Source organism: Rhinopithecus roxellana, chromosome 3 (genome assembly GCF_007565055.1).
Source record: "Rhinopithecus roxellana isolate Shanxi Qingling chromosome 3, ASM756505v1, whole genome shotgun sequence".
NCBI lineage: Eukaryota > Metazoa > Chordata > Mammalia > Primates > Cercopithecidae > Rhinopithecus > Rhinopithecus roxellana.
In genome coordinates, this window is record NC_044551.1 from 98,905,711 (window position 1) to 98,928,120 (window position 22,410).

The 22,410-nt window shown below is 43.5% G+C and overlaps 1 protein-coding gene across 2 annotated transcripts in view; it reads right to left on the reverse strand.

The window, feature by feature from the left end:
• Positions 1 to 22,410, reverse strand: part of MYO10 (myosin X) — a 276,287-nt gene that overhangs the window by 210,121 nt on the left and 43,756 nt on the right. Inside the window, exon 2 of one of the 2 annotated variants that reach the window (XM_010356336.2) lies at positions 10,610 to 10,708. The exons of the other annotated variant lie outside the window; for it this stretch is intronic. Within the exon in view, the coding sequence (XP_010354638.2) occupies positions 10,610 to 10,708 (99 nt within the window). The remainder of the gene's footprint in view (positions 1 to 10,609; positions 10,709 to 22,410) is intronic. 2 annotated transcript variants of the gene reach the window in all.

Sequence of the window (22,410 nt, forward strand, 5' to 3'; positions counted from 1 at the left end):
CAGGAAACTGGAGCTGCCCTCCTGGACCCCAGGTGGTCCCCTCCTGCCAGCTGCCCGATCTGGGGGGCCGGGCCAGCTGCTGCTCACTCAGTCTCCCTCAGGTTCCACGTGCAAGGAAGGAGTTCACAGTGAGCGGTGGGACCATGCTCCTGTGCACCTGGGCAGCTGCCTCAGCGCAGTAGCTGGCTGTGCGTGAGAAGCCTGGAATGCAGCTTCCCTGGCTGCTGGAACGTGCAGGCCTTCCTGGGCTCTCAGATGAGACTTTTTCTCTTGGCTCAGATGTCTAGGATCTACCACTTCCCCTCAACACTCAGATCTGTCCACCTCAAGTTGAAGTCACTGGGTTCTAGTGGTCCAGTTCTTCCTAATAATTCCTGGGGTTGACTCCAAATGACAGACCCACTAGGCTGTCCCCTACTGACCATTTCCCTGCATTCAACAGGCTTGGGGGAGATTTTTCTGGGAGACAGGAGTGTGTGTAGATGGTGTACTGAGCAGGAGGGTGTGAAAAAGTCAAAAGGTCGCCTACGTACACAAGGCATCCAAGGGACATAAAAATGACACCAATGGGGGCAAAGGGAAGGGGGCAGGAGGAAGCAAAAGAAAACCAGCTGGACAGGGTGGAAAGTGTGTGAAAACAACCACAAATGCAATGAAAAGTCACTGCATTAACTCACCTCTTACCAAGTTTCACAACATTGGGCCAACAGCATTAACTCCAACAAACCAAAACCAGAGAGTCAAACCAAAAAGTCAGAGGCGGCTTTAAGTAAGTGGGAGCTGTGATTATAAATAATTAGCACTGTGTTCCCAGGGTGGCTTCAAGAAGTCTGACTCTCTCAGCAGGTGGGGATGACTTGAAAGTCCCAGGCAATCTTATGATCTTTTAGTGGATTAATAAAATGAGAAGAATTTTTTTAACCAAGCTTAGTTATCCTTGTTGCAAATAGAGTGAATGACATGGAGGAGATTGTCTACTTGTAGATTTGGATGATGAAATCCTCAACCAGTAAATATTTTGAAAGACCCCATACAGAAACAATTCAGAGTACCAAATGGGATCACTGCACAGAGTAATCGCCTTGATGAAATGGACTGCAGTAAATCGAATAACTACCCCTTAAAATACAATTAGGTAAACTGATACCACTCTAAGCTATTTCAGAGCAATCAAATTAGACTCTTTCCAGAAAAAGGTAATAAAATAGTTCTAATCGCCAGGGTGAAAAATCTAATTTAAAACTCATTAATCAACCTCCTGGATGTTCCAGAAAAGACAAACGTTTAGTGCTGTCTTTCTTCTTACCCTTTTACATGAGTTGATCTTTTAGCTGTATCTGCATCTGCAGAAACATGATGCTTTTAAAAAATCTGCTCTTCAGCTGGGCACAGTGGCTCACGCCTGTAATCCCAACACTTTGGGAGGCCAAGGCAGGCGAATCACAAAGTCAGGAGATCAAGACCATCCTGGCTAACATGGTGAAACCCCATCTCTACTAAAAATACATAAAATTAGCCGGGTGTGATGGCACGTGCCTGTAGTCCCATCTACTCAGGTGGCTGAGGCAGGAGAATCGCTTGAACCCAGGAGGCGGAGGTTGCAGTGAGCCGAGATAGCGCCACTGCACTCTAGCCTGGGTGACAGAGCGAGCCTCTGTCTCAAAAAAAAAAAAAAAAAAAAAAAACTGCTTTTCTGAAACTCTGTCCAAAGCTTGTGGTACAAGAAGACAACTGATTTCTAACTTGTAGGATACGTGCTGACCCGCCTGTGTGCTGGGACCTTCAGAGGCCACAGGTATGTATTTTTCAATAAAGTGTGAAAGAGTGTCATTTGCTCACTTCTTTTTCCATCTGTAAATACTTCACAGCAAGTATAAGTTACAAGTCAAATGGAATACTTTGGTTCTCTGTATTCTTAGTATCAACCTATAGTGCTTTAAATTTTAGAGTGGAATGAAATTTTAAATTAACATTACAACTATCTGCTTGGCAAAAACAAACAACAAAAAAACAGTTGAATGAATACAAAATTCTCATAAAGACTGAATGAAATAAGAAAGCATGGGTTGGGCAGTGGCTCACGCCTGTAATCCTACTGCTTTCAAAGACTGAGTCAGGTTACCTGAGGTCAGGAGTTCAGACCAGCCTGGGCAACACAGTAAGACCCCATCTCCGGAAAAATTTTTTCAGGCATGGCGCACCCCTGTAGTCCTAGCTACTCGGGAGCCTGAGACAGAAGGATGGCTCAAGTCCAGGAGTTACAATGAGCTATGATTGGACCACTGCACCCCAGCCTGGATGACAGAGCAAGACCCTGTCTCTAAAAACAGAAGGTGGCCGGGTGTGGTAGCTCAAACCTGTAATCCCAGCACTTTGGGAAGCCAAGGCGGGTGAATCACCTGATTTCAGGAGTTCAAGGCCAGCCTAGCCAACAGGGGAAAAGTACATCTCTACTAAAAATACAAAAATTAGCCCGGCGTGGTAGCGCATGCCTCTAATCCCAGCTACTCAGGAGACTGAGGCAGAAGAATCGCTTGAACGCAGGAGACAAAGGTTGCAGTGAGCTGAGATCATACCACTGCACTCCAGCTGGGGCAAAGGAGCAAGACTCCATTTCAAAAAACAACAATAATAATAATAATTATTATTATTATTTAACAAAAACAGAAGGAAAAAAGGAAGGGAGGGGAGGGGAGGGGAGGGGAGGGGAGGGGAGGGGAGGGGAGGGGAGGAGAGGAGAGGAGAGGAGAGGAGAGGAGAGGAGAGGAGAGGAGAGGAGAGGAGAGGAGAGGAGAGGAGAGGAGAGGAGAGGAAAGGAGGCAGGCGGGCATGCCCTTTAGTGATCTCACACAAAACAATACACTGTGATCTCCTGCCACCCCGTGTTTCTGAGGTTCCATTTTAGGATTTTAGACACACATGGCTCTGCTTTTTCTCCAACACTAGACAGGATTTTAAAACTGCTTTTTAATTCACCTGAGAATTGTCATGCTGCAGTAAGCCCAGTCCCTGGCCACTGGAGGGGAGAGCTCAGAGAATAAAAAGGGAAGGAAAAGCTTCGAAGGGCAAGAAAAAACCTTCTAACTTTACCCAAAGCCTTCCTTCTTGTCTTTATCTTTGCTTCCTCCAAAACAGTAATACTGGTGGAATACGGAAGGGCTTGAGTGCCTCTTGCTCTTTGTTTTAAGTAAATATGACTCTAAGTCATTTTTCAGGAACATCTTCAAAATCCTTACTACTCCAATGTGGCTGGTCCAGCGACATAACATCACCAAGGAGCTTGTGAAAAATTCAGCCCGCTCTCCAGCCCTACCCCAACCTGCCTGTCAGAATCTGCAGCTTAACAAGATCCACAGGTGATTCGGATGCACCATTCTAAATCAAAGGAAAATGACACTAATGGTTTTGTAAACTCTTTATGGACTCTAAGAGGTCACCTTTGAGTAAAAGAAAAATTTCCCGGCTGGGCGTGGTGACTCACACCTGCAATCCCAGCACCTTGAGAGGCCAAGGTGGGTGAATCACCTGAGGCTGGGAGTTGGAGACCAGCCTAGCCAACATGGAGAAACCCCGTCTCTACTAAAAATACAAAATTAGCCAGGCATGGTGGCGCGCGCCTGTAATCCCAGCTACTCGGGAGGTTGAGGCAGGAGAATCACTTGAACCCAGGAGGCAAAGGCTGCAGTGAGCCAAGATCACATCACTGCACTCCAGCCTGGGCAACAAGGGCGAAACTCAGTCTCGGCGGGGGGCGGGGGGCGGGAATTTCTCTGAAATTGTTTTTAAAGATATAGACAAATTGTCATTTGACAATGTCTACAATTTACCTACCATGTGACCTCAAACATGGTATTTCCTGTGTGTGTGTGTGTTTACATATATGCTAATATAAAATGTTTCAGCTTAAGCATGTTTTAGTGCACAGCCTAGTGGCATTAAGTACAACTACAGTGTTGTGCACCATCACCATCAACCATCTTTAGAATGTTTCATCTTCCAAAACTGAAACACTATCCCCATTAAACAGTAACATCCAATTGTCCCCTCCTCTCAGAAATACCAATATCTTAACACAAAGCTGGGTCAAAATTAACCAATTTCCTTTAAAAGTAACCAAGAACAGGCTTGATCAAGGACAAGACCATGCTCTAAACCTCTGACTCTGACGCCTTCAAGAATCTATCCCTGGCCTGGCACAGTGGCTCAAGCTTGTAATCCCAGCAGTTTGGGAGGCCGAGGCAGGCAGACTGCTTGAGCTCAGGAGGTGGAGACCAGTCTGAGCAACATGGCAAAACCCCATTTCTACAAAAAATGAGTCAGGAGTGGTGGCATGTGCCTGTGGTTCCAGCTACTAGGGAGGCTGAGGTGGGAGGATCACTTGAGCCCGGGAAGTGGAGGCTGCAGTGAGCCATGGTCATGCCACTGCAATGAAGACTGGGTAATTGAGCAAGACCCTGTCTCCAAAAAAAAAAAAAAAAAAAAAAAAAAATCTATCCCTTCCCAGTTAAGTGCAATGTTCCTGTCCTGGGCACCAGAACCAGTTAAAGAACTTCTCCTAATGCTTGGCAACGATTCCTGCATGTTCCGCAGTGAACCTGTAACGTAAAGAGGGGAAGACTATGTAGGTCAGTAGAAAAACAAACTACAGTCTTTGGGCCACTGACAGTTCTTGATCCAAGCCTGAACCCAATTTTAAAAATCTTGCCTCACTTTTCTCATAACCCTGCAATTCCTACATGAGTCACCAAGCTAATTATACTTGTTATATTTGGGAATGACAGAGTGGACAACATAAAACTAAGTATTTGGTGACCAACTGAAGATTAGAGGTCAAAGCTCAGCGTTGTTTTCACATTTAAGTACATGTTATCATAGTTCAGTTCCTTCCAAACCCACAACCCATAAATACTATTGAAAATGATCAGAACTACTGACCCGACCAACCCATTCCACTCCCACCTCACTGAGAGCTGCCCATGGACAACAGCTTTTGGCAAGACTTCACATGGCCCAGGTTGCCGACCACAAGTCAAGGGCAGTGGCACCAAGAGACTGGTAGAGTTGTCGAGTTAAGAGCCTTTGCCAGAAAGCTTACTTAGGATAGGAATAGAAAGTATCTTTAGAGCCTTAGGGACATCGTGCTAAGTGAAATAAACCAACCACAAAAGCACAAATATATGAGTCCACTCGTGGAGGTATTTAAAGTAATCAAAGTCAGAGGAACAGAAAGAAGAGTAGTTACCAAGAAAGAAGAGTAGTTACCAATCAGTGATTAGTGGGCACAGAGTTTCAGTGCTGCAAGATGAAAACATTCTTGAGATCTGCTGCACAACAATGTGAATAAACTTAACCCTAGTACCCTTAAAAATAGTTAAGATGGTCAAGTTAATGTTATGTGATTCTTACCATAATTTTTTTAAAAAACAAAAAAGTTAAAAGACTAAAAGGAAAACCTCTTTGGGATTAAAATATAATTCAACAAGAAAGGGAAAGAATGCTGTATTAGTCCGTTTTTGTGCTGCTGATAAAGACATACTCAAGACCGGTAAGAAAAAGAGGTTTAGTTGGACTTACAGTTCCACATGGCTGGGGAGGCCTCAGAATCATGGCAGGAAGCGAAAGGCACTTCTTACATGATGGCGACAAGAGAAAATGAGGAAGAAGCAAAAGCAGAAACCCCTGATAAACTCATCAGATCTCATGAGACTTATTCACTATCACGAGAATAGCACAGGAAACACTGGTCCCCGTGATTCAATTACCCTCTGGGTCCCTCCCACAACATACATATGAGAATTCCCCTCTGGGTCCCTCCCACAACATACATATGAGAATTCTGAGAGATACAATTCAAGTTGAGATTTAGGTGGGGACACAGCCAAACCATATCATTTTGCCCCTGGCCCCTCCAAATCTTATGTCCTCACATTTCAAAACCAATCATGCCTTCCCAACAGTCCCCCAAGGTCTTAACTCATTTCAGCATTAACCCAAAAATCCACAGTCCAAAGTCTCATCTGAGACAAGGCAAGTCCCTTCTGCCTATGAGCCTGAATATTCAAAAGCAAGCTAGTTACTTCCTATAAACAACGCGAATACAGGTATTGGGTAAATACAGCCATTCCAAATAGGAGAAATTGGTCAAAACAAAGAGGTCACAGGGCCCATGCAAGTCTGAAATCCAGTGGGGCAGTCAAATCTTAAAGCTCCAAAACTATCTCCTTTGACTCCAAGCCTCATATCCAGGTCACACTGATGCAAGAAGTGGGTTCCCATGGTCTTTGGCAGCTCCACCCCTGTGGCTTTGCAGGGTACTGCCTCTCTCCCAACTGCTTTCACGGGCTGGTGCTGAGTGTCTGCAGCTTTTCCAGGTGCACAGTACAAGCTGTCTATGGATCCACCATTCTGCAGTCTGGAGGACGGTGGCCCTCTTCTCACAGCTCCACTAGGCAGTACCCAAGTAGCGACTCTGTGTGGGGGCTCCAACCCACATCTCCCTTCCACACTGCCCTAGCAAAGGTTCTCCATGAGGGCCCCGCCCCTGCAGCAAACTTCTGCCTGGGCTTTCAAGCATTTCAACACATCTTCTGAAATCTAGGCAGAGGTTCCCAAACCTCAATTCTTCTGTGCACCTGCAGACTCAACAACACGTGGAAGCTGCCAAGGCTTAGGGATTCCACCCTCTGAAGCCACAACCTGAGTTGTACAACACTGGCCCCTTTCAGCCACGGCTGGAGTGTGGAGCGGCTGGGAGACAGGACACCAAGTCCCTAGGCTACACACAGCACAGGGACCTGAGCCCAGCCCACGAAACCGTTTTTTCCTCCTGGGCCTCTGGGACTATGATGGAGGGGCTGCTGTGAAGGTCTCTGACATGGCCTAGAGACATTTTCCCCATGGTCTTAGGGATTAACATTAGGCTCCTTGCTACTTATGCAAATTTCTGCAGCCAGCTTGAATTTCTCCCCAGAAAATGGGATTTTCGGCCAGGCACAGTGGCTCACGCCTGTAATCCCAGCATTTATGGAGGCTAAGGTGGGTGGATCACAAGGTCAGGAGATCAAGACCATCCTGGCTGACACGTGAAACTTCATCTCTAGTAAAAAAACAAAAAATAACCGGGCATGGTAGCAGGCGCCTGTAGTCCCAGCTACTCAGGAGGCTGAGGCAGGAGAATGGCGTGAACCCAGGAGGCGGAGCTTGCAGTGAGCTAAGATCACGCCACTGCACTCCAGCCTGGGCAACAAAGCAAGACTGCATCTCAAAAAAAAGAAAAAAGAAAAAGAAAACCCCAAAATGCTAGGATTACAGGTGTGAGCCACCACACCCGGCCTAAAGGGGTTTTCTTTTCTATCACATAGTCAGGCTGCAAATTTGCCAAACTGTTATGCTCTGCTTCCCTTATAAAACTGAATGCCTTTAAGAGCCCCCAAGTCAACTCTTGAATGCTTTGCTGCTTAGAAATTTCTTCCACCAGATACCCTAAATCATCTCACTCAAGTTTAAAGTTTCAGAAATCTCTAGGGCAGGGGCAAAATGCCAACAGTCTCTTTGCTAAAACATAACAAGAGTCACCTTTGCTCCAGTTCCCAACAAGCTCCTCATCTCCATCTGAGACCACCACAGCCTGGATTTCATTGTCCATATTATTATCAGTATTTCTGTCAATGCTATTCAACAGGTCTTGAGGAAGTTCAAAACTTTCCCACATTTTCCTGTCTTCTTCTGAGCCCTCCAAATTGTTCCAACCTCTGCTTGTTACCCAGTTCCAAAGTTGCTTCCACGTTTTCGGGTATCTTTCCAGGAAGGCTCCATGCTTGGTACGAATTTACTGTATTAATCCATTTTCACGATTGGGAAGAAAATGAGGTTTAGTTGGACTTATAGTTCCACATGGCTCAGGAGGCCTCAGAATTATGGCGGGAGGCAAAAGGCACTTCTTACATGGAGGCGGCAAATGAGGAAGAAGCAAAAGCGGAACCCCCTGATAAACCCATCAGATCTCATGAGATTTACTCGCTATCACAAGAATAGCATGAGAAAGACTAGCCCCCATGATTCAATTACCTCCCCCGGGTCCCTCCCACAACATATGGGATTTCTGGGAGACACAATTCAAGTTGAGATTTGGGTGGGGACACAGGCAAACCTTATCAGGTGCCATGAAAAACCTATTTTGCAATGCTTTCAGGAACACAGTTTTGTTAAATGAATGACACCATTTAGATATTGTTTTCCCTTTTCACATCATCTTGAGAAGCATGTACAGGTCCTGAAAGAAACCAAATTCTCATCTGGGGAAAGTGAGACGGGAAGACAGGCAGAGTGACAGAAAACTGTGGCCAGTCCTTTCCTACAGGGAAACTTAAAACATTTAATCAGTGCCTGACCCTAAAGTTGAGCAAAATTCACTTACTTACTCCCTAGACTACAGATCATACTATACTACCTGAGACTCTGATGGAGAAGGAACTAGACTGCGTGTTGGTGAAGTGTCCACACTGTCAGTGACCTTAGACATGCTGTCTCTTTGTTCCCCCTCTCTCCCCATACCCCCAAATCTACATCCACAAAGCACAGGTATATTTATATACTGAAAATCCATTCAAGACTCTCAGAAGAAAAAGAAATGAAGGAGTTACAAACACAGTATTACTACAGCTTATCAAATCAAGAACTAAGAACAGTTCCACCAAGCAGACCGCCCCTGCTAAGAAGTTTTGATAACAAAGTAGCCCGTCTGCCTCAAATTATGGAAACTGGCCCTGAAGCTTTTATTCTCAATACAACAACTTGCAAACTCAATTCATAAACTATGTGGTTTTGGCCAGGGATGGTGGCTTACGCCTGTAATCCCAGCACTTTGGGAGGCCTAGGTGGGCAGATCGCTTGAGGTCAGGAGTTCGAGACCAGCCTAGCCAACACGATGAAACCTCATCTCCACTAAAAATACAAAAATTAGTCGGGTGTGGTGATAGGCACCTGTAACCTCAGCTCCTCAGGAGGCTGAGGCAGGAGACTCACTTGAACCCTGCAGGCGAAGGTTGCAGTGAGCCAAAATGGTACCACTGCACTCCAGGCTGGGCAACAGAGCAAGACTACATCTCAGAAAATAAAAAATAAAATAAAAATAAAAACATAAGCTATATGTTTTAGATCCTTGCATTTGACTATCTCTTATTTCCTTAAGTCTTAAATTTTAATACACACCTCTGAGGTACAAGCCAATTTATAACATTAGTTTCCCTAGTAAAATGGAGATGCCAGGTTTCTCTTACAATCATCGAAATATCATCAAGCAAACCAGTTTCTGGATTCACATATTTAATTTGAGTGATATGGCTTTTCATTCATTTTACGCTAAAGAAACAAAATCAGGAATACTGGCACTCCTATAAACAGAAGAAACTTCTTCAGTTGCTTAACAAGGTGGATAAATAGGCTCAGCTTCAGTGATTTAGTCAGTCTTGTTCTTACAGTGATCAGTACAACATTACCCTAAATTCTCAGTGGGATCCTAGTATTTTCAACATTCTATTTGTGACTAACTGAATGGTTTGTTTTCCGAGACGGAGTCTCGCTCTGTCACCCAGGCCTGAGTGCAGTGGTGCAATCTCGGCTCACTGCAACCTCCACCTCGCAAGTTGAAGCAATTCTTCTGCCTCAGCCTCCCAATTAGCTGGGATTACAGGCGCCTGCCACCACAGCCAGCTAATTTTTGTATTTTTAGTAGAGACAGGGTTTCACCATGTTGGCCAGGCTGGTCTTGAACTCATGACCTCAAGTGATCCGTCTGACTCAGCCTCCCAAAGTGCTGGGATTACAGGCGTGAGCCACTGTACTCAGCCTGAACTGAATGTTTGTATTCTCCCCCAAAATTAATATGTTGAAATCCTCATCTCCCATGAAATGGTGTTAGGGTCTCTGGCGGGTCACTAGGTCATGAAGGTGCAGCCTTCATGAATAGGATTAGCACCCTTATAAAAGAGGGCCAAGAGAACTCCCCCTTCTATGATGTGAGGCCCAGCAAGAAGCTGGCTGGCTGTGAACCAGTGAGCACAGACCTCACAAGACACAGAACTGCTAGCATCTTGACGGCCTTGGACTTTCCAGGCTCCAAAACTGTGACACATTGATATTTGCTCTTCATGAATCACTCAGTCTATGGTACTCTGTCAGGGCAGCCCAAACTGACTAACACACTATGGAAGTTTAAGAATTTTGAGAGCAAGTAACAAGTTAATCAGTCGGCAAATATCAATATACTTGAACTTTTGCTCAAATTACTTGCATCCTATACTTCTCATTGCTGAAAAAGATGAAAGAAGGTAGAAAAGATACCCAGGAGGGAAACCAGGCCAGTGCCATGCCCTTCTGTCCCCACACTGGTTGGAATATTTGCTGTGTTCCATTTGAGAGAACTGTATTGTATCTATCACACACACACACACGGTGTACGTTCTACATTCCCACTGGGATTTTGAATTATCACTTAGGAAAAAAATGTAAAGCGTGTGTATGTGTAGCGGGCCCAAGCACACATGCCCTGGGCAAGAATAGCTACAGAGCAGACCACTGATGTTGGGAAGCTGCAGGGACTTGTTCTCACCTGACCATAGTCTGTCCGGAAGACGACGACGCCTTCTGCACAGGAATTTACAGTACTTGGAAAATGCTGGCCATTTTCTCTCAGCCAGACCCGTGTTCCCTGTAAACAAAACAAAACAAGACTGAACTGAGTTTGGATTGCATTTTGTGGCGAAACTCTACTGTCGAAATTACCGTAACTCCTATATTCCTTAAAAAAAAATCTTTTTGAAAAGTAAACGTCTTTCTCAAGCAAAGAACACATCTTCAGGAAGCATCACCCACAGGCTTTACTATCCACAAGTGTGACTGAGAGTCCCACCAGACAGAGAAGGCAAAGAGGGACTAAGAAAATAGTAGCTAGCCCCTGTGTTCTCACCATGCAACTGATTTACGTGGATTACTTCATTTGAGATGATGAGGCAGACACTATGATCATTCTCATCTTACAGATGGAGAACCAGAGGCCTAGAGGTAAAGTAACTTGCCCAGCATCACAAAGACTGAGTATTTGACAGGCAGTTGGGCTCCAGAAACCAAAAGTTTAACTAGGTCACAACAAGCCTTCACCCTCTTTGAGAACTCTTCAGAAACTAATGGCTCCCATCCTCTTAGGTCAAAGTCCGGTACACCTGCGCACCTGGAGGACATTAGACCACTCCCTTGACTCCTACTTATACCAAAATCCATGTGTAAACTGGACTCTCCAAAAGAGGAACTGAAGTTTCTAATATTTATCAGAACTCAGTCCACCAGCACAAATGTTGTTAGGATTACATGAGACACCTAATGAACTTCAAAGTTCAGGACTGTATCTTAAAAGACGGCAACTTCGAGATCCTACTTTTTAAATCTTGGGCACATTTTTTGGCATTGATCTCATTTCCACTTATTTATTTCCCCACTGGACAAATGAAATATCATATTGAGCTTTTTTAAGGCTCAATTTCATCATCCTTTGATTTAATCACATGAAACCGTTTCTCAAACACAAGTGATAAAGTTTGGAGGAATTAGTGGGTGTTCCCTGGTCATTCAAAGAATTACGTTCATGAATACTACTCAGCCATAAAAAGGAATGAAATAATGACATTCACAACAACGTGGATGGAGTTGGAGACCATTATTCTAGTGAAGTCACTCAGGAATGGAAAACTAATCATCATATGTTCTCGCTTATAAGTGGGAGCTAAGCTATGAGGATGCAAAGTCATAAGAATGACACGATGGACTCTGGGGACTCAGGGAGAAGGGTGGGAGGGCGGAGAAGGATAAAAGACTACACAACAGGCACAGTGGACACTGTTCGGGATGATGGGTGCACCAAAATCTCAGAAATCACCACTGAATAACATATTCATGTAACTAAACACCACCTGTTCCCCCAAAACCACTGAAATTTTAAAAAAAGAAAAAAAAAAAAGAATTACCTTTATGATGTATACCCATATGATGGAATGCAACACTGAGCTTCAGTATCTCATTTAACTTTCTCTACTCTGCTCAACAATTTCATTTCTAACAAAAATGACACCAAGCACATGCTATGAATCAATGTATTCACGTGGAAATAGAACAAAATTATCACTTGACATAGCACTTTATTTTTTTCTCCCTCCCTCCCTTCCTAAAATAGCACTTTAATTGGACAACTCCTTTTCTCGAATTTTCTACATTTCATTTATTTCTGTTTTGTTAAATCTTTGAAATATACTGGTTATGGTATGTTCCACTTCCAGTTGAAGGAGCTAGTACTGCTCTTTTAACATAGAATTGGCAGGGGATAAATGACACATCAGTTAACTCCACATTTTATGTACTTTACATGGTGCCAATCAATAGCAAACATAGTCACTTCCAGTAACAGAGTGCCCCCGATATATCAGGGTCATGTACTATCAGGGTCATGTACTAAGGAGCCTCAGTGACATTATATTGAATACCAACCTTCTGTAAAATAGGAATCCTCTCAATTCCAAGAGGTAATTGCAGCTTGGAGCTTAAGACTTTACCCAGTGCCACACAGCTAGTGACCTAGGCAGGTCTCTCCAAATTCCTAATCCCATGCTCTTCCCACACATCACACTGACTCTACTTGTCTCCTGAAAATAATGCATAAATAAATCAAATGCACTCATTAATCAGCAATTAAAATCTAATAATACAGAGTTGCCTTAAATGGACTGTTATTACACACATAACTATTTGTTCTCATCTTCCTAGAAAGGAACATTTAAGAACACAAAATCTGACATAAAGGTTACTGCATTCCCTCTGTGCCCACGATGACACTGTTTAAAATCCACAAGCCGGAGGATAGACGTGGTGCCTCACGTAATCCCAGCACTTTGGAAGGCCGAGATGGGTGGATCACTTGAGGTCAGGAGTTTGAGACCAGCCTGGCCAACATGGTGAAACCCCGTGTCTACCAAAAAAGTACAAAAATTAGCCAGACATGGTGGCGCATGCCTGTAATCCCAGCTTCTCAGGAGGCTGAGGCAGGAGAATTGCCTGAAACCAGGAGGCAGAGGTTACACTGAACCGAGATTGTGCCACTACGTTCTAGCCTGGGCGCCAGAGTAAACTCTATCTCAAAAAATAGAAAATAAATAAATAAAATCCACAAACCAGGACCTAAAACGTTAACTGTTAACTCAGAATCCATAGTTAAGTCACTCTTGAGTTTGATGAATGAATTTCGGGCGGGCCAGCTAGAATCCCCAGACGTAGGTTCTACAAGCATTTCTAAAATCACGGTGGCTGGAGATCCCAATATTGAAATGGAACAAACTCCTTTCCCCATTGACCAACTCACACAGTTCCCCTGAGAGTTCTGTGACTCTCCTAGCATCCCCTATTGCGACCTTATCTGTAAGAGACCCTCCGCATATGCACTCATTTCCCTGGTACATACTAAGGAGGTTTTAAGTTGTTTACTCCATTCACAGTTCTTTAAAGACGCCCCAAAGAGGAGTTTAAATCCTCCGCTATAAAGATGGCAGATAGCATCAAAAATGAATATTAAGTGCTCCTATATAAATCCTGAGACCTGCCTATTTAAAGAACACACAGCACCAACAGGGGTCAGTTCCCACTTGCACACAAGTCCCTCACGTTCCCCTACTCTTGCTTCAGGCTGAGACACTGATAACACACACGAAGAATGAGAGTTCACAACTGCCTGTCAGTCCTGATTTCTTTATTAGCAAACAGCTGCTTCCAAAGAGAACACTGACTTCAGGCATCTGCCAAGAGGCTGGTCTCTCAAATATCCCTCCGTACCCAAACTGCATTACTTATAACATTCTAGAAAAAGATTCCAAATGCCTGATGACTTTTTTCAGCCTCTTTAATTCACATGTCAGGGACTGCAATATTTGAAAGCTTTTAAATATACACCTCCCAACACACACGCACGCCCATGCTCGCAGCAGTGAAAATGTTCAAAGTTATATAAGGCAAGAACTTTTACTCATTAGGTTAAAACCAGGAAATAAAAACTCCCAGTGTAGCTCCATCCCAGAACCCCTAGTCCAAACCCTTCGGTGTGTTGTGACCATCACTAGCATTGTTTTCGTTAAAAAGGATTTCACACACCTGTTTCCCAATTACAATTGTCTATTTAGTGAGAATGAAATTGAGATTGTGCAACAGTATCAAATTAATATAAATGGTCAGCAGGATTAATATGTATCTTTTGGCTTCCACAGGCCACCCAGAAGGTATTTTTTCACTAAAGCGTGCAGTTTGACTTAGTATCTCACTGTGGCTCTCTTTACCCTTTCGTTTTAAAGTAGTACAAAGCCCTTTGTTGACACAGTGCTTATGCTTTATGATCAAACACACAGTTCAGCTCCTGTAGTCCAAAGGTCTTTTCCAACAGGTGTGAAGAACTGCTGATAAGCAACTTTTACAAAATCCAGCCCAGATCTCAAATCCACAGCCCACTGGCCAGTTTTCCTAGGTCTATCACAAACAGCTGTCTTCCACACATGGGAAGCAAAATGCATTCAAAACACTCCCTCTGTTCTTTGAAAAAGTATTAACTGGCAATTTTCATAGAATCGGAATTGCAAAGTTAAACCGCTGAAATAGGTATTTTGTACATAGATTGTTCCTAGTGCCTTCTCTGAGACCCCAATCTTTCTACTTCTACTCTATTAGAACACATGTGCCCAGGTCCAAAAGAGGCCACCCACAAGCACTTGAAAACGAAGTCACAGGCAGACATTTGAAATGTCCAGACCATCTAAGTTGGAGTGGGAAAGAAAAATTTGCCCACCATATGCAAACTATTACATTCAGTCATTGTTAAATAAGGCTGATAATTTAATACACAATATAGGCAACCTAGCATAAGGAAAAGGCTCACAATTTGATTAAAAATTGCCTTTATAAGCAGGTGGAACAAGTTTGATCATAACATACACATTTTATTAAAAATTGGAGAAGTTTGCGTCTTAATCTCTGAGACAAATATGTGAGTGTTAACATAATGGCTGAACATTTTTCTGTACATAATCACCAGAAATGTTTTTGCAATATAAAGCATTTGCACACAAATTCCTATCCCCCTGTGAACTTTAAAGCAATCCTATAAGACAGAGAGGCAATACCATTCCTTTCTTCAAATGTAAGGTTCACAGAGGTTCCATTTTCTACTGCCAACAATGATTTCCTGGATATAATAAAAGGGGCCGACTTTACCAAATGTTGGTGAGAGTGTAGAGAAACTGAGAATATAAAATGGTACATCTGCTTTGGAAAATGGTTTGGCAATTTCTTAAAAAGCTAAACATAATCTTACCATATACGTCCCAACAATATAACTCCTAGATTGTTGTCTACTCAAAAAAAAGTATTTTTACGTCTCATGTGTAAATATTCATAGCAGCAATATTCTTCCTAGCCAAATACTGGAAACAATTCAAAGGTCTAGTAACTGGTATAGAGATACACAGAACAAATCCATACAATGGGACTCCTCAGTTATTTTTAAAAAAAGAAAAGAATCACTGATACATTCACCAACAAATATGGACCACAGACATCATGCTAAGTGAAAGAGGACAGATACAAAAGGCTACATATTGTGGGGTTCTGTTTATATGAAGTTTCTGGAAAAGGCAAATCCATAGACACAGACAACAGATGAATAGTTACCCAAAGCTGGGTGCAAGAGGGACAGTGACTGAGTGAAAAAGGTGGAAATCTGTCCAAAAACTGCGGCAATGGCTGCACCACTGTATACATGTGCTGAAATTCATTCTACTGGGCACCTATAACGGGTGAATTTCTCTCTGTGGAATTATAAATCAATAATTTTGAATCATTTTTATTTTTATTTATTTATATATTTATTTATTTTTGAGATGGAATCTCGATCTGTCACTGCAAGCTCCGCCTCCCGGGTTCACGCCATTCTCCTGCCTCAGCCTCCCAATTAGCTGGGACCACAGGCGCCCACCGCCACGCCCAGCTAATTTTTTGTATTTTTAGTAGAGACGGTGTTTCACCGTGTTAGCCAGGATGGTCTCGATCTCCTGACCTCGTGATCCGCCCGCCTCAGCCTCCCAAAGTGCTAGGATTACAGGCGTAAGCCACCGCACCCGGTCATCATTTTTTAAAAATTGTTTTCCCAGTCTATATACTTCTCAAAGGCACATGAACATTCCTAACCATTCCATAGTAGGAAAACCCAATCACATTTCTGTAACCGAGCAACACAGGGGTTGAGAAACATCAAAACAACAACAACCCCATAATGATGAAATTTAAGGGCCACGTTGAATTCATTAAGTCCCTGTTCTCCACTGGGCCATGTTGAATTCATTAAGTCCCTGTTCTCCATTCACACAGACTAGAGGGGCTAGGAGACCACAGAGGAGACTTGCCCAAGCGAATCTAAGGATGAGTCTGTGGTAGATTGTACCATGGTGTCATTGTGGACAATTATCCCCCTCCCTGGAAGAAAATCATAAAACCCTGGCCAACTGCCTCCTGCTTGGTGATACCTCCCTAGCCTGGCCCATTCATCACCTGTTATCTACGACTCCATCCCACTCCAATAGCAAAGTGAAGCTGCTGCACAAGGCCTACATATTGACACACAAAGTTGCTGAGCTCTGTTTTAAGATAAAGAGGATTGTACCACCATCACAAATGTTAACCTCCTGTTGCCCTTTTAAAAACTATTACATTTCTCTTCTGATTTGAAAAATGATTTTCTTTCCTGAACTCTGAAAAAAATAGTAAAGTTAGAGAAACAACCCTAAAAAGAGATGATGGTGGACTTTAAATACCATTCTGTACGGCATGTTCTAATTACAGGTTCACGAAAAAGAGAACATTCTTTAGCCAAACATACAACTTAGTCTCAGCCCCGGAACAGGGCACTGTGCCGACTCATCTCCCACAGCTGTTTCTCTCGCCTATGTTAAGTACCTCAGTTCAGGACTCTCTGGCCACCTACATGACAAACTCAAAATTTGCTCCTGAAATGTGATCTGCTTTTTCCTTTTTAAAGATGCAGAGGGCCAGCACAGTGCCTCATGCCTATAATCCCAGCACTTTGGGAGACCGAGGCAGGCGGACTGCCTGAGCCCAAAAGTTTGAGACCAGCCTGCGCATCCTGGAGAGAACCTGTCACTTATTTTTAAAATGCAAAAAATAAGCCAGGCATGGTGGTGCATGCCTGTGGTCTCAGCTACTGGAAAGGCAAGGCTAAGGTGGGAGGATCACCTGAGGCTGGAAAGTAAAGAGTACTGTGAGCCATGATTGCACCACCTCACTCCAGCCTGGGAGACAGAGTGAGACTCTGTCTCCAAAAACAATAAAATTAAAATAAAATAAAATAAAATAAAATAAAACAAAACAAAATAAAATAAAATAAAAAGACACAGAGGTCAAATAACTTTGTAATGCATCAGATAAATTAATATGACTATTGAAATCTGCAGTAAATTCAACAGCCAAAAGGAAGTTTTCCTCTGTTTGCCTGCAATGACTCAGTGAAGAAGTCACCTGGCTTAGGAGATCTCTAACACAGGGCCAAGGGAGCGGGGATATTTGTTCTTGATGAACTGCAGAAATGGGTTGTGAGCAGCAAGGACTTCAGCAGTACTTTTTCACCTGTTTTACAGTCTTTCTTTTTTTTTTCTTCTGTTGGAAGTAGGAGTTATCTTTCCAACTGATCAGATGCTTTTTTTTTTTTTTTCTGATTCTTACAACTCAAAGACACACGAAAGGACATGTGGCTTTTATGACACAAAGTTGTAATACAAGTTTATCCACCTCGGTGCTACTGACATTGTGGACGAGGTGATTCTTTGTTGGGGACTGCAGGTTCATTCTAGTTGAGAATCACTATTCTAGAGTAATAGCGTTCTAGAGCCATGGTCAAATTGAAGGCGTTTACAAAACCATTCATTGTCAGTGACCTAGTTAATTGAAAGCAGACTCTGTTGTCTAAATCCCATGAATTTCAAAAATCCCAAGAATGGAGGTCAATCCAGATAAAGTGTACCTGGGGCAGACCTAATTTCTGGTATCATTAAAACTGGGTACACACAGAATAGAGAAAGTAGCCCCTGCAGCCTAATTCAAACAGTTTAACAAACGTAAGGAAAAGAGGAGCAGAGGCCGATAGGTAGGCAGTGGTGCTAGAAGAACACTCTTCTTTTCCTCCTCTCTGTCCACAGAGTGAGTGTGTGTGTGTGTGTGTGTGTGTGTGTGTGTGTGTTTTAAGGGAGAGCCGACTTTTAATGCAGATTATTGGAACCATGCAGACACAGCCTGTCCACTGTGCTCTTTAACCTCAGATGCTATCTCAACTCCCAAATGCTTGCAAACCCCAATGCAAAGCTTGTCAGAAAACTTAGCCACGTGCAGATGAGAATGAGAGAGGAGCAAAGCAAGGTGCTCATCGGCCAGGCACAGTGGCTCATGCCTATAATTCCTGCAGTTTGGGAGGCCAAGGCGGGTGGATCACCTAAGGTCAGAAGTTCGAGACCAGGCTGGCCAACATGATGAAACCCCATCTCTACTAAAAATACAAAAAATTAGCTGGGCGTGGTGGCAGGCGCCTGTAATCCCAGGCAGTCGGGAGGCTGAGGCAGAAGAATCACTTGAACCCGGGAGGCGGGGGTTGCAGTAAGCTGAGATGGTGCCACTATACCCTCGCCTGGACAACAGAGCAAGATGCTATAGACAGAAAGACAAGAAAGAAAGACAAACAAGAAAGACAGAAAGACAAGAAAGAAAGAGAGAAAGAGAGAAAGAAAGACACAGAGAGACAGAGAGAGAGAAAGAGAGAGAGAGAGAGAAAGAAAGAAAGAAAAGGAAGGAAGGAAGGAAGGAAGGAAGGAAGGAAGGAAGGAAGGAAGGAAGGAAGGAAGGAAGGAAGGAAGGAAGGGAAGGAAAGAAAGACAGTAGAACAAGCCAAGAAAGACAAGTAGGTAAACGGAGCAAGGAGACAGAGATTTTATGAAATGTATAAAACTGTCCCACTAAGAACTCTCAAAAACTAGTGGGAAATCCTGTTTTTACGGACACAAAACAAAACAGCTGGTTTGAGAACTGCATTCCAGGATCCTCTTGGTGGAAGCAGTAGGAGGTACAGGACAGAAAGGGCAATAAAAGAACAGCACAAAATGTTTGCACTCTGCGTGAAATCTGATACCAGACATCCTGACCTCCTACTTCCCAGTTTATCCTCCTTTCCTCCTCTTGATAAGACATCATTTTTGGGGGGGGCAGGGCGGGGGGGGAAGAAACGCCTACAAATAAACAAACTGATAAGATTTTCTTAATGAAATCCCAGTTGTTTTCTGGCTACCATCTGTTTTTAGAAAAAATACACAAGTATACTCAGAACAGGAGTTTGTTGTTACTTCATAAAAATGAATGACCCGAGAACACAATGGGAAGAAAAGAAACTTGAAACAGCCATTTCTAATTTCTGTTTCATACATGTTAATTCCCTTGCAGATTTCTATCACATATTGAAAACAATTGGTGTGTTTCATAAAATTGCACTTCCTGAATTAAAAGCTAAGGAAGAGATAACCTAGACCAATCAAAATGACATATAACGTGTTGGCAAGAATGTGGAGTAACTAGAACCCCCGTGCGCTGCTGCTAAGAATGTGAAATGATGCAGCTGCTGTGGAAAACCGTTTGGCAGTTCCTCAAAAAGTAAAATATAGAGTTACCATATGACCCAGAAATTCCACTGCTAGGTAAATACCCCAGAGACGTGAAAACATATGTCCACACGAAAACTTGTACACAAATGTTCATAGCAGCATTTTGTGCAATAGCCTGAAAGCGGAAACAATCCTCATGTCCATCAACTAGTGAATGGATGTTTTTTAATGTGGTCTATTCATATAATGGAATATTATTCAACAATAAGGTTGATGTGGTAGCTCACGTCTGTAATCCCAGAACTTTGGGAGGCCTGGGTGGGAAGATCACCTGAGGTCAGGAGTTCACAAGACCAGCCTGGCCAACATGGAGAAACCCTGTCTTTACTAAAAATACAAAAATTAGCCAGGTGTGGTGGCACATGCCTGTAACCTCAGCTACTCTAAGTGGACAGGAGAATCACTTGAACCCGGAGGCACAGACTGCAGTGAGCCAAGATCATACCACTGCATGGGCGGCAGAGCAAGACTGTCTCAAAAAATAAAATAAAATAAAATAAAATAAAATAAAATAAAATAAAATAAAATAAAAATGAACAAAGAACTGATACGTGCTATAACATGGATGAGCCTAGAAAACACTATGCTAAGTAGAAGAAGGCTGTCACAAAGCACCACATGTTGTATGACTCCATTTATATGGAGAAGTCAAATCCATGGAGACAGAAAGTTGGTCGGGCGTGGTGGCTCACGTCTGTAATCCCAGCACTTTGGCAGGCCAAGACGGGCTGATCATATGAGGTCAGGTGTTCGAGACCAGCCTGACCAACATGGTGAAACCCCATCTCTAGTAAAATACAAAATTAGCCAGCGTGGTGGCGGGTGCCTGTAATCCCAGCTACTTGAGGCTGAGGCAAGAGAATCGCTTGAACTCGGGAGGCTCAGGTTGCAGTGAGTCAAGATCATGCCACTGCACTCTAGCCTGCATGACAGAGTGAGACTCCATCTTGAAAGAGAGAGAGAGAGAGACAGGAAGGAAGGAAGGAAGGAAGGAAGGAAGGAAGGAAGGAAGGAAGGAAGGAAGGGAGGGAGGGAGGGAGGGAGGGAGGGAGGGAGGGAGGGAGGGAGGGAGGAAGGAAGGAGGGAGGGAAAGAGGAAGGAAGAATCGAAGGGGGGAAGGGGGGAAGGGGGGAAGGGGGGAAAGGGGTGAGGGGAGGGGAGAGGCAGAGGGAGAGGGAAAGGGAGAGGGACAGGGACAGAGAGAGAGAGGTAGAGGAGAAAAGAAAGCTCACTGGTGGCTGCCAGGGGTTGGGAGGAGAGGAGAATGGGGAGTGGCTGCTAACAGGTATGGAGTTTTGTGGGGGGTTTTTTGGAGTAGGAAAATGTGATAAAATTGAATAGTGATGATGGTTGTACAATCTTGTGAAGATGCTAAAAACCACTGAATTACACACTTTAAATGGGCGAATGTCACGATGTGTGAATTATATCACAAATAGAAAGAGACAGGGAGGGAGAGACAAACAACTATGCAGACAAACAGGTCAAAAACAGACAAACCTGATCTCATTCACTCCCTGGATTCCATTATCCCAACCACCATCTTCATTCTTGACCTTCCTTATTACATATGCAAGAAGGTCCTCTTTTCAGTTTGCACTAGTTTTTGTTGCGTTTCCATCATTTGCAAGCAAAGGAATATCAGCTCTCATTTCATCACACACAAATGTTACAGGTTTCAGAAAACATCTAGAAAGCAGTTCACACTCAAGAGACCTGTAGAAATGTCTGTAACTAATTTTTATACACTTTCTCTACAACACCAGAACAAGTTATTCCAGTGCTTTGACTCAACATTATACCAGTATTTACATCATATTTATATTATTTGCATTATGGGAGGCAGAAATGGAGTTACTTGCTGTGGAATCCTCAACACCTAGAACAGGGCCAGACTTACTGCTCCACTGAATGTCTGGTAAATGCATCTACAGAAACCATGCTACCCAGAGATAGAGGCTGGGCTGTTGGAAGGTTTCAGTATGAGGTTACAAAAATGGCATTGGGTGCTCCCCTAGAAGACAGGGACTCAAGCTCCAGCTCTACTACCCATGGCTCAGCACAGTTATTCATTACTTGAGACCTCTCTGCAAAAAATGAGCTGACACCTAGCTTTTCTGACATATAACACAAAAAGATCACATGAGATGGCTAATCAAAATGGTTTAAGCCATGGGGTTGCCTGGCACAGTGGTTCACGACTGTAATCCCAGCATTTTGAGAGGCTAAGGAAGGCAGGTCACTTGAACTCAGGAATTCAAGACCAGCCTGGGCAACAAGGCGAGACCCCCGTTTCTACAAAGAAATTCAAAAATTAGCTGGGCATGGTGGCATGCGCCTATAGTCCAAGCTACTTAGAAGGTTGAGGTAGGAGAGTCGCTTGAACCCAGGAGGCAGAGGTTACAGTGAGCTGAAACTGCGCCACTGCACTCCAGCCTAGGTGACAGAGCGAGAGCCTATCTCAAAAACAAACAAACAAAAAATGCCATAGGTCTTCTACCCAATGAAGCAGTACCTGTATTTGGGGTCTTGCTACTGGCACCTTACTGGGTCACATCCAGATGGCTTTTAGCCCTCATATTGCTTTAATTTAACTTTCCTCTCAAGGCCTTGCTAC